At 28.4% G+C, this 16680-nt stretch overlaps 1 protein-coding gene across 1 annotated transcript; it reads left to right on the top strand.

The window, feature by feature from the left end:
- Positions 1-702: 702 nt before the first annotated feature.
- LOC112682936 (protein dhs-3-like) lies at positions 703-13215 on the top strand. The gene is made up of 6 exons (XM_025553720.1): positions 703-843; positions 6227-6559; positions 6680-6809; positions 8541-8658; positions 10018-10131; positions 12996-13215. The coding sequence occupies exons 1-6, from the start codon at positions 703-705 to the stop codon at positions 13099-13101; spliced, it is 942 nt and encodes a 313-aa protein (XP_025409505.1). The 3' UTR covers positions 13102-13215.
- The last annotated feature ends 3465 nt before the right edge of the window (positions 13216-16680 follow it).

Below are 16680 nucleotides of genomic sequence, written 5' to 3'. Positions count from 1 at the left end.
ACACATAAATAGTAGAATCATTTTCAATAGGTAGTAACATATACTCGTTTGCAAAACAAAAGGATCTTCAACACTTTTCATTGCTATAATGTGAAGTAGAAGTAGATATATAATATAATTTATTTTAAATTATAATTTTGGAGAAAATATAATAATACTTAATACAATCATTTTTTTTTAATAATATTAAGTAATAAAATATTATTATTATTCTATAATGCAGGGGTAACTAAACGGTCGAAGGAGTACGATTTCAGAGTCGATCGTATTAGAATTTATTTTTAGGCCACGTGCACTTCAACCAAGGCTTTGCACCCGAATAATTATTTCGGGTTTCGGGTGTTGAATATATTCGGGTGTTCAAACGGCTGCAACTTGTTTGTGCACAAAGTACGATTTCTTTCATATGTATCACTATTCTTTTTTACTTCTTTGTTATGTGCTACTATGTATGATTTAACCTTGATAAAATTAAAATCTGTGTAACACAATATTATACCTATTGCGTTAGACGGCCTTTCGTATATTTAACTAATAAACCATTAATATTAAAATTGTAATAAACTGAAATTCTTAGAATAAGGAATCAGGTCAAATATTGTATCTATTGCGCAAAATAAGCCTTCGTTATATTATAAACCGAATAATATTAAATATGTAATAAACTGTTAATCAATTTTCACGGAATAATAAATTAGGTCAATGGAACAAGGCTTAACACTGGAAATGGCCAAGACAACAAGTCCTATGAGGTCAATCGAGCAGTATAAAAGAGGAACCGAAATGACCACAAGGCATATGAGTTCTAGTCACGGAACTACAAGCTACTTCACGTCACTCTATGTTAGATTACGTTAAAACACTTTGAAAGTTAAAATAAATGTTTAAGTTAAAGTCTTATGTTTGATTAATTAAATTTAAATTCATTGTCAACTGCACTACTTGAAATCGAGCAGGTGGCACGTAACTAAAACTAAATAAAAGAAGCCAAAATTATCATTTAATAAGAAGCCAAATTTCGTAAATTTACCACAATTCATAATTTTTACCTGAAAAATCAGAACTCGTTTGCGCACAAGATTATATTAAATGTACAACTGGTTTGCGCACACGAAAATAATTATATTTTTGTCACGCCTGTATTGGCTAGTCGCGCGGTATAAAACCCGGTGTATGTTATCGGCCTTATCGTGATTTACGACTATCATAGTGTAATACAAACGATTCAAAATTTAATCCTATGTTATGGGTAGGATATCCAAAAGACGAACCTCGAATTACGAATGGTGTAGAAAACATTTCATAGACATTTTAACCAACAATTTTATACTCCACATCCCCACATACACCAGGTAATAAGCGTAATTCTTAAAATACAAAGCTAAACAGAATTAAAAATAACATCAATCAACAAAAATATAAATAATTATCGCTGTAAGGAGTCAATAGAATCAGTTAAACATCGCATAAACTTATGGACAAAATATACATCTGGGGAAATAGACCAAATTAAATACATTCAAATAATGGGAAACTTTTATTGCAAAAAATAATAGACACGTATATATTATCCTATACGTGTATATACCAATCATATTATATTAAAATTAACATGCATTTTTAACTTGAACAAGTATTACATTTTATTTATTACAATTATTAATAAGCAATTAACATACATTTTTAACTACACCTATGAATACATTCATAGACAGTCCTAAGTCTATTAAGGCGGAAGAAAAACGTATGTAAGTACTTTAATAATAAAGAAATATTAATATGCATGGTATTAAACTATTAAAGTTTAAAAGGTAACTGTGCGCAAACCATAAGTATGATTACGACTCGACTGTTCCCAAACGAGTGGTAGTTTTTTGCCCAAACAATTTGTCTTTTTGGTATCTATGCGCAAACCAGTACCACCGGTTCAAACACCGCAATACAACATTTAAACAAATGTTTGGGTGAAACTGGTCGGTAATGTATTATACAAAAAATAAAAACTATATTCTTATTATTATTATTATACCTTAGCTGGTATTCATCAGTGGAAATTTCCCTACTATTTCTAATTTTTATAAATCCGCGTGTGAAAAATTCGCCATGTCTTGGAGTCAAAACTATGAAAAGGTAGAGATTTTACGCCCGTACGAGCTTTCCTCCACCATGTACAAGCTTTATTATAATATATTTATATTTATCTATAATATAATTTTCTTTATTAATCTTTTTCCTTTATTTATGAGTATAATATAAATGACCACTATAGTAAAATGCAAATACTCCGGCCCCAAAAAGTGTCTCGGTTTTTGGTTGGCGACATATGTACCTTTTAAGGTGATCGTCAACGAGCGCTCGACAGAACTTTCTGTACTGAGACGTTGCAACCTAATTGTCAAACTTCCTAAATTGCCTTGTTGAAATAAATAATTGCGCACAGTAGTATCTATAGGTGTAATAAGTTAATAATGCTCAGCCCCCCACAAATATCATCAAATTTCCGTTTATGGTTTTGTGCGTGCACACACTAAAATCGCACTGGCTAGGACATAGCGTGATACAAGAATAATAACAATTTGGACTTATGAATGTTACGATTAAATTATTACACCAACAAAAATTGACAATTCACGCCATAGACATGTGTACTACACATCATACACTGAACAAATACGAATAACACGAACAACAATATAGGTAATCATATGCAAGACATCAATTCTATTTCAGACTTACAGTATTGCAATAAATAACGACTCGGTGATTCATAGAAGACCTATTACCTATAAAAATTATAATAATACGACGTATCCGCTTGGAATAATTTTAAAAATAGTATCTCAGTTGTTTACACTTGAACATTCAACATACCATACCATTCATGCATACCTGTCAATATGATATATTTCTATTGTCTTTATTTAAATAAATTTAGATTAATTAAGAATTTTGTATATTATTTGTGAAATTATTCCTATGAATAATAATTTTAATATTAAACAACTAATGACAAAATTGAAATAACCACAAAAAATACATACAAAATTATATGTTACATAAAGATTGTAAAATAAAAAATTATTCGAGTTTCGGGTTAAAACCAATATTTTATTTGGGTTTTGGTTAATTCGGGTGTTTAAAAAAAATCATTCAGGTTATATGGGTTTTGGGTGTTTGATTTTTTTAAGAATTTTAAGGAGTGTTACGGGTTCGAATTATTTCGGGAGCAAAGCCCTGACTTTAACAATGCCCAGATCAACAAAATAAATATAATATGTTAATTAGACTTAAGTATATAGATTTTAGAAATTAAAATATTATTTCTAGTAATTAGTAATTAGTTTATAATATTTTATGTATGTTTATATACACTTTAAGCAAGTATGTTTCTTAATAATTATAATTATTTAACATTAAAAACATTTTTCCCAAAAATTCGATCTACAAAGGTGAGGTACATTTTTAGTAGATCATGGCCGAAAAAAGTTTGGCCACCTCTGCTATATAATGTAATGAATGAAGATAAATATTTTAAAATTATATCTATCATTGTAATAATTTTGTAATATGTAATATGTAATATTTTATAATGTCATTGTAATATCATTGGTCATTGTAATATTTTAATGATAAATTATAAATAACTTTTTTATTCTGTGCTAATTGTTTTACATACATAATTATTGGCGGAATTTATTTGTATTTACGAATTCGTCTGGATAATTAGTAAATGTTAAATAAACATAGCAATATTTGGATGTTTTGAAAAAAAATAAATCGCTAAATATGGTATTAAAAGACACACAATTGTTAGTTGTCCACTCTAATATTACTTCGTAATTTGTCCCAATTCTAGGTGAAAATGTTGTATCATTTTTATATATGTTTTGTCTAAACTGTTAGTAAATTTTTTTAATCCATGTATCCTTACATGGTTTGGTTAACTTTGTCGAATCCGATGATGCCTGCTATTCGAAAACGTTTCGATTAAAATTTAATTGGTAATAGATTAACGACTTTAAATTTAACGTTTATAATCGTTATTACAGAATACTTAAATTCATACAATTCTCCAGTCACGTGGATAGAAGATGCTCTATGACGTTTTTAATGAGTGCGATTTTATAATATTCCGCTTTATTAAAACGATACTATATCAAAATCAAGTTTTTTTGTTCTTATTATTCACACGGTTTATGTTAAACAATGTCTTAATATTTTAGAATAAAAAAACAATTATGTACAGTATACTTTTCCGAAAACTTGGAATTTGCGATTCATTTAGTAACATAGTTTCTCATTTATTAGTTCGTATCCAAATCATCTATTCGGTTTTTCAATAAACAATCTCTCTAAATTTATCCATTACAATAGTTAGTATAAAATGTCTTTCAAAAAAAAATATACATAAAAAAAACTAGATACCAGTTGAGAGACAGAATTAAATGTTTTTCATTTAACATGCGTTTAAAAATCAAGATCATTATGATCACTCTAGATCAATCTATTCATAAATAAATTCATCCCTAAAACGGACCATAAATGTTGATTTAAAAAGTTTAATCTTTTGTGATTTAGTATTGAACAGAAAGGAATTAGTTCTAACCCTAAAATATGAGTTCACATTAAATGCGAATTTAAAGATTTGAAATGTTACTAAGATACTATTGTTAAGTGTTACAGGCTGGAGTATTAATCCTTTGTTGTGTTAGACATATTGTTTGTTTTCATTTTAAAGCTGCCATAAGTCTTCAGATTCAAAAAATATTTCTAAGCGAGAGAAACTGTAATATTTGTGTAAATAATTAATTTTATTATTCCTCAAAATGTGTAAGCTTTATGGGTAGTAAATAATACATAGAACTAAAATCAGCAATGATTTATATATTAGGGTGCCAGTTACTGATACGAAGAGAAAATTTTTTGCTAAATTTTTTAAAGTGTGGCCCGGAATTTTATTACAATATATCTAAAATTAATGTCTGTAAAATTTTACTTGATCGAACTTAATTAACAGGTGGCGACTTAAGCTCAAAGTTTTATAGAAAAGAGTAAAATGTTGGTTTTTGGTTTATAATTGCTTTGATTTTAAAAATGAAAAAATTTATATTTTATATTTCCGATACATTATACAATTACATGTTTTAATTATTATAACACAATAAATTAACTTATTTAAAAGACAACATATTTATAAAGGTTTTTTAAGATCTTTCAAAGTAGCAGATTTTGTATATTTCTTACGTTAATCTTGAACAGTCTGAAAATATAAAAATGTTTGTAAATATATTATTCTATACTACACAAAGTTAATATTTATCATATACTTTTAATAGAAATTGCTTTTAGTCTTCATCTTTTGTAATTTTATGATTGAACTCTTCCATTAATTTTATACTTCGTTCTGCAGGATCATTTACTACTTTAAGATCACTTACTATTTTTTCCCTTCTATGAATTCGGATAAATTAGTCCATATATTTGGATGTGATTTTAAAAATGCAGTTAAAATACCAAATCGTTCTAAAAAATGTTTAGATTTATGGTTCACGAGTTTTAATAAAATATTATTATCGTCATTTTCTAAAAGACAAATTAATTCTTCTTTATTCAAAATTAATTTTTTCTCTGTTATTTCTTCCTCGTAGTCCTCTTCTTCGTCAATTGCTATCATTTTTTGGGCCATTTTCATATTTGTGTCTTCATTTATTCTGTTATCAAACAGTGCTAACGTGATACATTCTTCGTTTAAATAATACAAATGTCTAAGAAACTTTTGAATAACAGAATTTGAAATAATTTCATTAATTGTACGATATTCGTAGCAGGCTCTTAAAAACATGATATCATTTAATGGAGCTTCGATGGCATTTGGCGCAGAATACCAGAAGCGTGCATAGCACTTAATTAAAAACAAATTAAAATGAGAAATAGAATTAATCTCATTATTTGTTAAATTAAACTCTTGTCGAAATAAATACATTTTGAGACAATAGATGCCTTTGGTCATCCACCTTGCATGATGGTATGCACCTGGTTTTTTAAACTTAATTCCTCCATGAGATACTTCTCCCAAAAAAATAATTATTAAATTCAATAATTCTTTATAGTCGTCTCAGATTAAATATGTCGAAAGTTTAAGTTTTGAATATTCCACAATATCAATGTAGTTATTTCCTAAAAAAAAAAAAAAAAATAATGATTGGATATTATATGGTTAATGTAGATCACTGGCGCGGCTCGAGGAATAGGTCGTGAACTTGCGTTTGGATTCAGCAAATTGGGTGCAAAAGTTGTGTGCTTGGACATCAACGAAATTGGAAACCGAGAAACAGCAACAATTATTAAACAAAACGGTGGAACAGCAGCCGATTATAAATGCGACGTGACTAAAAAGGACCAGGTGAAAAATGTGCACAAAAAAGTGGTACAGGACTTGGGTCCGGTAGATATTTTGATTAATAACGCCGCTATCGCATGGGGTTACTCGTACATCAATCCCTTTGAGGATCAGTTCATAGAGAACCTAATCAACGTGAACCTCATGGGACAGTTTTGGGTGAGTGCTCGTCGCGATATTTATTCCTGGACGGACAAACCACGGTTGTAAATATATTTTCGATCAAATAAACATGTATAACAATAGTATGTTAACGTTGTATTATATTGATTGTCGCAGATGAATAGAGAAATATTGCCGTCCATGTTGGAGAGAAACAGTGGGCACATCGTGGCAATATCTTCGATGTCGTCCATGTTCGGAATACCCGGCGCTTCCGCGTACATGAGTTCCAAATGTGCCATCAACGGTAAATCGATTCAATGACACGTATCGTATAAATATCGTGATAACGTATTCGTCTTTACTGTGTTTTCATTTCAATTTTTTCCAGACAATATCGTACTCACACATAATATAACTCGTTTTACGCGGGATTTTTTTTTTTCATCATAGCTTTAAGCACGTGATTATTAAGGAAATATTTATAATTATTATTGTTTTCTAATAGACTCATAAAGTTCGAAACAAATAGAACCCGTTGGTGTACTGTAAACGAGCGATAGCAAGCACGAACCATTTAGTACCGAAAAAAACAATATCACCATCTTGTAGTATCTTTACCAGAGATGTTCCGGATACCCGGAAATTCATTGATAGCCGAGTACTTGATGTGAAAACTAAGAATCAACCCTCACCTGGTACTCGGCGTATTACTGTATTTCTTACCCTGTCAATACCCGGTACCCAGTTAAATACTACATTTTTGCTCAACTCTTACTCAGTAACCATCCAATATTCTTTGCATAAAATGTTCACACCTATTAATAGAACACAAAAAAATCCTTTGTTAAAAACTAAAATTTATTCAGGTATATTTAGGATGTAGACCTTTATCACACGTAGTCATTCAGTATTGACTCTCAAAATCTATAATCTTTACTTCCCCCTGCTCGTCTTGTCAACGGAATTTCAGCAGGAATATCGCATGTAATGAAATAGTGGCAACATCACGAATTTGTCAATGTTTATCATACTTTTATTATAATGTAGAACATCGTAAAAAGCACAAATTGTGATATACTGGACACTCAACGATCCATGATAAGAATATCTCAAATTCATTTTTCGATTGAAAACGACTTACCGTGCTGAGAATGGATATAGTTAACATTCAGTGATAGAATCACAGAACAATAAAAAGTAAAATGTAATGGTAATTGATAACTACATATAATTCTACAAAATATACAGACATTTTCTTTATGTTCGAGGTTCAAATTGCCCAGGCAGAACCAAATTTTTGGGCAGTGTATACAATGTATACTATACATTGCCCGTAACATATACATGATTCTGCGTGACATTAACTGTAGCGTTGTCTTGCCATCTGCTAATTTTTAAATTTACTAAAATAACAACAAATGTTATACGTTGCATGTAATTGAATCATTTATAGATTTACTCGAGTTTTAAAAATGTCATTCACAGACCAACTTAGAAAAGATATCAAAAAATAAGGTAACAATGTCAGTACAGTGGACATATTTATAATATTCAAAAGAAATTATATGATTTACTTGTAGTCATAACTTGATTTGGATACATAAGTAATTATTTACCACACGAACTTGTCGAATAAAAGTGATAAACGTAATAATTATTCGGTGTTATTGATTATACATTACGAAAATTGCATATTCTGGAAATTTATTCATGGTAAACAAATGATCCGTTTATTGAGAAATTAAATACATTTTATTTTCTTTATAAATGATTAATGAGCTTATAGAATTGATTATTTGATATTTTATTTGGGCGGGGGGGTTATAAAAAAAAATGGAACATTAAATTTTTTTTAAATTTTGTGTGTTTCTATTATAATCAATAAACAATATACGTACACTAAACATTTTCGGGGGGGGGAGGGTTATAACCCCCTAACAACCCCCTGGATATGCCACTGGTCCCTGGTAGTGTATCATAATATTACAATAAAACTTGCGTACGTATTTTGTATACAACATTCGACTGTGTGTAGGTATGATGGAATGCTTGGAAAGCGAGATAAGGTATTTGAACTCCAATTTAAGGACGACGACTATTCTGCCGTACTTCGTGAAAACCAGCCCCAAAATTACAGCCAGATTACACAGCAAGTACGAATATAATATATTAGATTATTGGGTTGGTGAACAATAGGTACATCGATTTTTAAAATATCGACGTGTTCGATATATCGATGAAAAACCATCGAATTTTAAAAACATCGAAAACAATTGTTTCCCTCTAGAGCTGTCATCTATTGTACACCTTATTATCTGTGCAGTGTACATTCTTGATTAAATAATACATTTAAGAGTTAAAATACTATTGTTTATTTTATATTTTTTAGAACCATATTAAATAATTATAAACAGGTCTCGTAAGTTCATGCATTTGCATGTTTTCTTTGCTACATCGGAAAATACGCTAATTAAGATAAAAATCTGTTTCATAACTGTGATAATACAATTCTAAAGTTTGATTGAGCATACTTTTACATGTTTTGTGTGTATTGGCATATTTGACATATAGTTGATATTGTTTTTGAGTTATTAGCACATTTTATTTTACCTAAATTCAGCGAAATCGTATTTTTGTGGAAGTAAAAAAAAAATTAGATCAATAAATGATTAAATTCATTAATATTTACTTTTCCAAACTTGCTTATATAACCTTAGTATTTTATCAATATTTTTATTTTTCAATGACATTAAATTTTATAAGTTAAAAGTAGTACCACGAAAACTATGTTATTGCGCACTACTACTACTCTCCTCTTATTCACGTGTCTATTACAATCTATCTATTTTCGTCGTAATTTGTATTCATTAATTATAATTTTATTAAAATGTATCCATAGAAAAATTATAACATTTAAAAATATAAATGTATATTTCTTATTATTTTAAGAAATCCTTAAATGTTTTTTTCGTGCATAGTTAAGGATTTTTAATGCATATTTGATCAATAGTTAGTGCATTATTTCATGCTTATTTATGCGATTTATAGTAAATGAACATACGAGTCTTGATTAAAACTGTAAAATGTATACTGTATAACGTATTTTTTGTATATTGCATATTATAATAATATAAACAAAAAAAAAAAAAAAAATTCGAACTTTTCGAACATAAACTTCGATTTTTAATCAATTAATAGAAAACAAATAATCGATTTTGAAACATTACTATATCAACCCAAAACATCGATGTTTTTTGTCCATCCCTAGTATTTATTAAGTCGAGTCATTTCAAAAAGTGGAACTAATTTGTCTTTTGATATTTTTCTGGGTATAATATTTCAATATAATTTTCTTCGTGGTATTTGAATCTTTAGAAACCTTATAAATTTCCGAATAAGAATTAATAATTTTTTTTTTTATATATAATTAAATACTATAAGATATAAAGTTACTGAAAAATAAAATGGCGTACGAGCCAATTCATTTGAACATTTTGCACGCACATGTCTAGATTATCGGAAATACCTACGGAAATCGCTGTCGATGAAATGATGAAAGGAATACTGGAAGAACGACGAGTGTTTTCGATTCCTGGATTATTTTTGCCGATAGTATCGTTTGTTAGGTAAGTTTATACGACTCGTAAACATAAAGCGAGTTTATGATAATCAGTGACGGATTTAACGGGACAATTATGGACATATTCCACCTGGGCCCCTACCCGTAAAGACCCTCGTTCCCCAGATCCAGTCATCAGTTCACTAATTTTCATTTCAACAAAAAAATTTAAATAGAACAGAAATGGACCATGATTTTGAATCTTCTTTTCGATACTGTAGAAACGTTGTCCAGTTTAGGCGTGGTCACCGAGAAAATTTCCAAAATTATGAATATCCTGGAATTTACTTGACTATCAATAAATTAATTTCCCATCATAAATGTTCAAAAGATTAAGTAAAACTCGTTAGGTGGCACGATTAAAAGCTGTGAAAGCCTTAATTAATAATTTTGAGTGCATAGTAGATTGTCTAGAAAATGAGATATCAAGAGTTGGAGCATCTGGAGATGATATTATGGCTACTCATACATTACTTTCATCAAATAATTGGTTTTTTTTTTTTAATTTGTTATAATGACATTCAATGCTTGATATATCAAGCAATTAATAATTTAAACGATTTTAATATTTTTTTTTGATATATCAATTCTGGGCTACTATAACTACAAAAAAAAAAAAATAATAAGAAATTGATTTAATAACGGCTCAAAATTGTATTTCAACAGCATTAACAAAATTAAAAAAATCCAAGAAATTAAAAATCTTACAATCATTTCATGGCAAAAGCAAAAATAAATTAGGAAAAATGGGTTTGGATCATGTTGACTTTCCAACAGTGAGAAATCGGCGAATTAATAAAATGACTGGTGAAAATCTACTGATTCTTCTTTGGAAACGTATGATAAACATAGTTATTATGAAGTTTTTGATACCATGTGCATTAATACAAATTTTTTTGAATTTTTGATGCCTGAAAATTCAAATAAACTGATAGAAGATGATTTAGTTATCAGTGTTGGTATTTTGATTGAGAAATATGCTGATTTCTTTACAACTTGTCTGAAATATGAGTAAATTAGTTTTATTGATTTATATTTTTCTTAAAATAACGAATTTATTAACATTAGTCCACTGAATAACTTAAAATTATCTTTGATAAACATTTGATAGACAGTTTTCCAGTGCTATATTATTATATTTTTTTTATATATATATATATTTTTTTTTTTTTGGATCAATATCTATCTAGTTTAACAGTATTTTAAGAGGGAAGTCACGAGTTAGTATTTACGACGACTCATAATTCTTGGGCCATTTATATCGTATGTAGCCTAGGCTTTTTTCCTTAAATTCGCCACTGATGATAATACATAATATCATCAGGTTGTATATAAAGTTACGTACTTAATAAAATTGATATTTTGTTAATTCATATTTAAAACTATATACTTATATATATATATCCACTGTGCATTTAAAGTTACAAAACATTGTTGCGATGTAAGCTTTATGTTACAATGCTAACATTGTACTCAATGTTTCAAAAACATTGCAGGGTTGTATAATTGTAACACTATTTTAGGGTTTGTTCCATCAACATCAAATGTACCTTCAATTTACAACGTTCTAGAAACAAGTTTCTGTAACGTTACCTTGATGTTTCTTATTATTTAATAGTTGACATTGTATAATCTACAACTATTTGTTTTTGTAAAATATAAAATATACTAAAAATAATATCTGAAAACAACCGGGAATCGGGATTACCCATATTGTTAATAAACCGCGTCCCACCGCTTACGGCCAGCCATTCTTTTTATAAATACATGCACATCATTTAGCCTGTACGTATCACTTACCAGCTCATATGAATTATGATTAGTGATTCGTTATACGTATTTACATCTTTTAAGTTTTAACATTGTTATTAATTGTTCTGTGTGCCTGTAATTACGTGATCGTGAATCGCCTGAATTCTTACTTGGTGAATTTTCTATACTTTCGTCGTTCAATTATAATATTAATGTATTATTACTTAAATTAATTTTATTTTTGAAAATTATGTGAGTAAATAAACTAAAATATATTATATGTTTTTATTAAGAAAAATCTATCTACACTCTACAGTGTAATTATTATATAATTCACATTATGTACGTTACTATCTATAGGTATTGTTTAGTTATCGTTGTAAATTAAATAAGTAGGTATAAGTTTGAAAAGTGTATGTTATTTATGAAAAGATGTATTGCCTTTTAATTGAGTCTTATGATTTCAATCACTATTTTCTTTATAAAATAGATTACATACCTACCTTGTGTAATTTGTTCGTCGAATATTTTAACTAAGCAATGGGAGTTTATAATTTACAAAGTAGTTATTTTAAAATAAGACCTGAATAAGAAGTTTAGAATATTTACGTATAAATGTACGACTAATTGAGGCAAATATAATGGCTAAATACGATGTTCTAATTCAATTTAAATAATAGGATAGGTTAGGCGAACTCGGTAGGATTGAGATTCAATAAGTAGGGCTATGTATGAAGCAGGATTCTCTCTATAGGTGATAAGAAAGTCAGTAATTTTTGCTTTATTTTATAATATAATTATTTCGATTTTAATCAACATCATAGTTATGTCACTAAAATGTTCCTGGGAGGTTTTTCAAAATATCAATGCTATGTTATTGCGACGTTACATTAATGTTTCAAAATACGTTACATATGCGTTGAAAATTACTCTAATGCTGGGTCATCTATTTTGGTCATTAGCGTATGCATAAACGTTGTTTCAACATGATTGCACCAAAAAAGGCAATGTTACAATGTTGCTTGAAACATTCCATACAAGTAAATACAACAAAATATTGCACGGTGGGTATATTCATATTAACATGACATTTACCTAACACTATGCATTTCACTTTAGGTTGTTACCTGATGATTTACAAAATGTATTCAATAAAATAACAGATATAAGGATTACACTGGACGAATATGATCTAGAAATTTTCAAAAAATATATTCGTAAATGATGAATTTACAAACCACTTTTTATGCAACCATGCCACTTTCAAACGAGTAACCTGTATATATCATTAATAATTTATTATTAATTTAATCGTAAAAATGATATAACAAATGGTTTTTTATGATTGCTAAATGTTTATAATTTCCATTACTAGAAATTTATAAATAACACATAATTAAATTGTATCGATATTATGTTTTTTTTGTTATTTGAATAATTTTTGAATATTAAATTTTTTTTTTTATTTTTATTTGTAACTTGATTTATTTATTTCCGCAATCTGTTGTATTTAAACAACAAATGTAATCGATACACGAATTTATTATGCAAGAATAACAGAATAAAGAAACCTTTTGCGAATTGAATTTGATACAGTCGAACTTGTTTAAGTTGTAGTTGAAAGGACCGGAAAAAATGTTTGAGTTATCCATGAATTCGAGCTATAAAAATCATATTTCAAAATATGTATTTTTTTAAAAACAATACAACATATTAATTCTTATGTATTTATTAAACATATATTAATTTTAATGCAAATTCTTCAGCTTTTGCTCTTATCAACAACCCCTTGGTGGAATTTTTTTGTCACTTGTCTGTTTAAACCATTTGTATATGCACTCATCAACATCAGGATTTTCCGGTTCTCTAACACTTTTCTATCCATTTTACTGGACAAAGCTAACTTACTTAATATGTTTTCTTTATTTTTAAGATGAGTTGACAAAGTGTTAAATGTCAAGTAAAATGTCAAATTCTGTAGCTTTCAAACACTTTGTTTTCAATTTATTTTAAACTTCTCGTATTACTTCCGCTTTTTTATCGTATATTAGCGTTTTCAGCACACGTTTTGATGACATAACGAAATGAAAAATTACCTACGACCACGTTGAAAATTTCAACTTGATATGAAAAGAGCACTGAACATTGAAGTGTTTATTTATGTTAGTGGATAATGAATCGTTGTCCCGTAGTAGAACAGTTAGATAACGATAACACTAATGACCTTATTTTCGATAGTAAATATACTATGATACGATAATATATAGATAGATAAGGGAAATATCACAATTTTATAATAAAACTGGAAACTTTAAGTAATTCATGAAAATATTCGATTTAGACAAGATGTGGTTTGTTCACTTTAATTATCAAACTTAATGCTTAGATATTGTTAAAAATTGATTTCTTTGTTTTATTGTCTTCAAATGTAATTTAACTCTAGTGTAAAATTTTCGTTATAAGCCACTACTATTTTTATTTGATATTTTTGGTTTATCTGAAGAAAGAAAAATATCTGATATGAAATTTTTATTCAAACTTGCCTGGGATTTTATTGACTGTCCCGAAATTTTAGGTTCTTTCCATTTCGAAGTTCCTCTTTGTAGAACCAAACCTACCACTACGTTTTATATATTCACGCAAAGAACAAATAATGCATTATCTTCTTCGGTAAATAGGATAATATCGATAGCTGCTGAAATAAAAATTGAATTGTATAGCCTTAATTCGATTGAATAATTTAATAATTATGTAAACAGAATTTTTTGTTTTTAATTATTTTTATTATTGTATAGCATTGTGGGATTGTTCTTATAAAAATAATTATTCATATTATAATTAGTCATTTTTATATGTTAATGTTGAACGTAATTTATAAAATATTCTAATCGGATCTTATAATCCATTGAAAATTAACACTTTTTATGCTCAATCGTGTAGGTTTATTTTGTATTTCTTTTTCCTTTGATATTTCGATAAATTTTCTCAATCGTTTCACATCCCTATAATATAATTATTCATTAATTAAAAGATACCGATACAGGACTTGACTCCTTTTGGCTGCACTGAAAAAGCCAATTCAAGATAATAATTATAAATCTCAATCATTCTACAATATTAATTAATATTTAAACAATCTGGTCGAACTAGGCCAAACATTGGTCACGCGTATCGTTAAATTCTAAAAAAGTCATCATCCTCTGTTCCACGTAAAATTGGCTCATAATGAAAAGAACCAAGAAATCTTTAAGATTAATGCACTGCTCTATTTTGTAGTGGTTTTTGCTAACCCACACGCAAAACGAAACAGTGTCAAGCATATGATTGTACGCGTAATTACTGCAATCAACAGATTAATTAATTTGCTTTTGCAATTAACAGTTAATTGTGGCGAAGATCATTCAACTTAGAATTGCATCAAGGACTTCGGACTTGGTGTGCACTATGTTCATGTCACGTGTAAAATTATGTGAAGGTTGTAATGTACAGAAAATGTACAGAACCCATGAATAAACTGAAAAAGTAAAACGTCAAACTATACTCTTCGTCATGTCTCCTATACAACTTTGTCCGGTCCGTTATACACCAGCTCAATAACCGCTAAATGAGTGTCCATTACTTCTGAATCAATGTCAAAAATTTCAAACGAATTCAATACCTTATTAAACCCTTTAGTCTCCTTACTGACAGTTTTTATAAACAAATTAACAACATATTTCCCACGATTTTCAATAATTTCTATATCTATATTTGATTTTCTTATCGTACATCAAATAACCAAAATCTTTAACTGATTTTAAACATTAGTAGGTATCAACTCATCAGTTACATAAACGACATTCGCTATGATATATGAATTGTTTTAAACTTGTAAGAGTATTCATAATCTGAAACTTTTTAAATTATAAAAAAATTATTAGCATATTTAACACCAGAACTAATTTTTTTCGTTTTACATGAAGGTAATTATTTTTATTATTAAATGTGTCGTTTCACCGTAAAAGAATGGGTATATAATCGATAAACTTACGACCTTTTACGCATCATATGAAAATCATGCTTTTGTGATTTATGATCCGTAACCGATCCCTCTTTCAAATTGTTACTCTTTGGGTAACTAATCGATTTTTAATAGTGGGTCTCAACAATGATTTGAATTTTCATCATTGCCTAGTATATGTGGACATAATTTCTAGTTGTTACAGATATTTTTGTTCGATTATTATATTTTGGATGCAATGTGTTTCATATCACGTAGGCACCAGTAGTAGGTATATTTTGAAAGTCGACAAAACAATTTAACGAAGTTGATTAAAAATATTTTTGGTTCAAAATGATTTATAATAGTGTTGGTCGCTTGTACAATGTCAACATTTCAGAAACGCGTAGGTTTTAGTTGTCAATGAAAGGTAGCGATCAAAATGAAAACAAAACAAGGTTTTGTGTGTTCCAGAAAAAGTCGAACAATATGTGGACAACAGTCCATAATTATTGCTTCAGACTACAACTCTATACGCTCTGCACGATTATTAATTTTATTAGATATACGATATACGAGTATTATAATGAACAATCGTTTTATCCGTAGGCTCCGTTTTCGGTACACAAAATAATATTGGGAACTTTTTTTTTCAACCCCTTTAAAATTTGAAATTTAATTAAAATGTTAACTCCGATTTCTTAACCAAATGTACATTTTTTTCAGAAGTTAAATAAGTAAATAACACATTGTAATTGCACTCGAAACTAATGTTTTGTTAAAAAGAAAATTGTTTTTAATTTCGGATATTGTTTTCATATCAAT

The sequence above is a fragment of the Sipha flava genome, unplaced genomic scaffold (assembly GCF_003268045.1).
Source record: "Sipha flava isolate LNK unplaced genomic scaffold, YSA_version1 215_pilon_pilon, whole genome shotgun sequence".
Lineage (NCBI taxonomy): Eukaryota > Metazoa > Arthropoda > Insecta > Hemiptera > Aphididae > Sipha > Sipha flava.
This window is presented reverse-complemented; position numbering and strand designations above follow the sequence as displayed.

Excerpts from the sequence above, each read along its gene's own strand:
- LOC112682936 (XM_025553720.1), top strand. The coding sequence starts at position 703 with ATGGAACAAGGCTTAACACTGGAAATGGCCAAGACAACAAGTCCTATG. Across the intron at positions 6,560-6,679 it reads ACCTCATGGGACAGTTTTGG|ATGAATAGAGAAATATTGCC; the intron begins GTGAGTGCTCGT and ends TGATTGTCGCAG. Across the intron at positions 10,132-12,995 it reads CCGATAGTATCGTTTGTTAG|GTTGTTACCTGATGATTTAC; the intron begins GTAAGTTTATAC and ends ATTTCACTTTAG.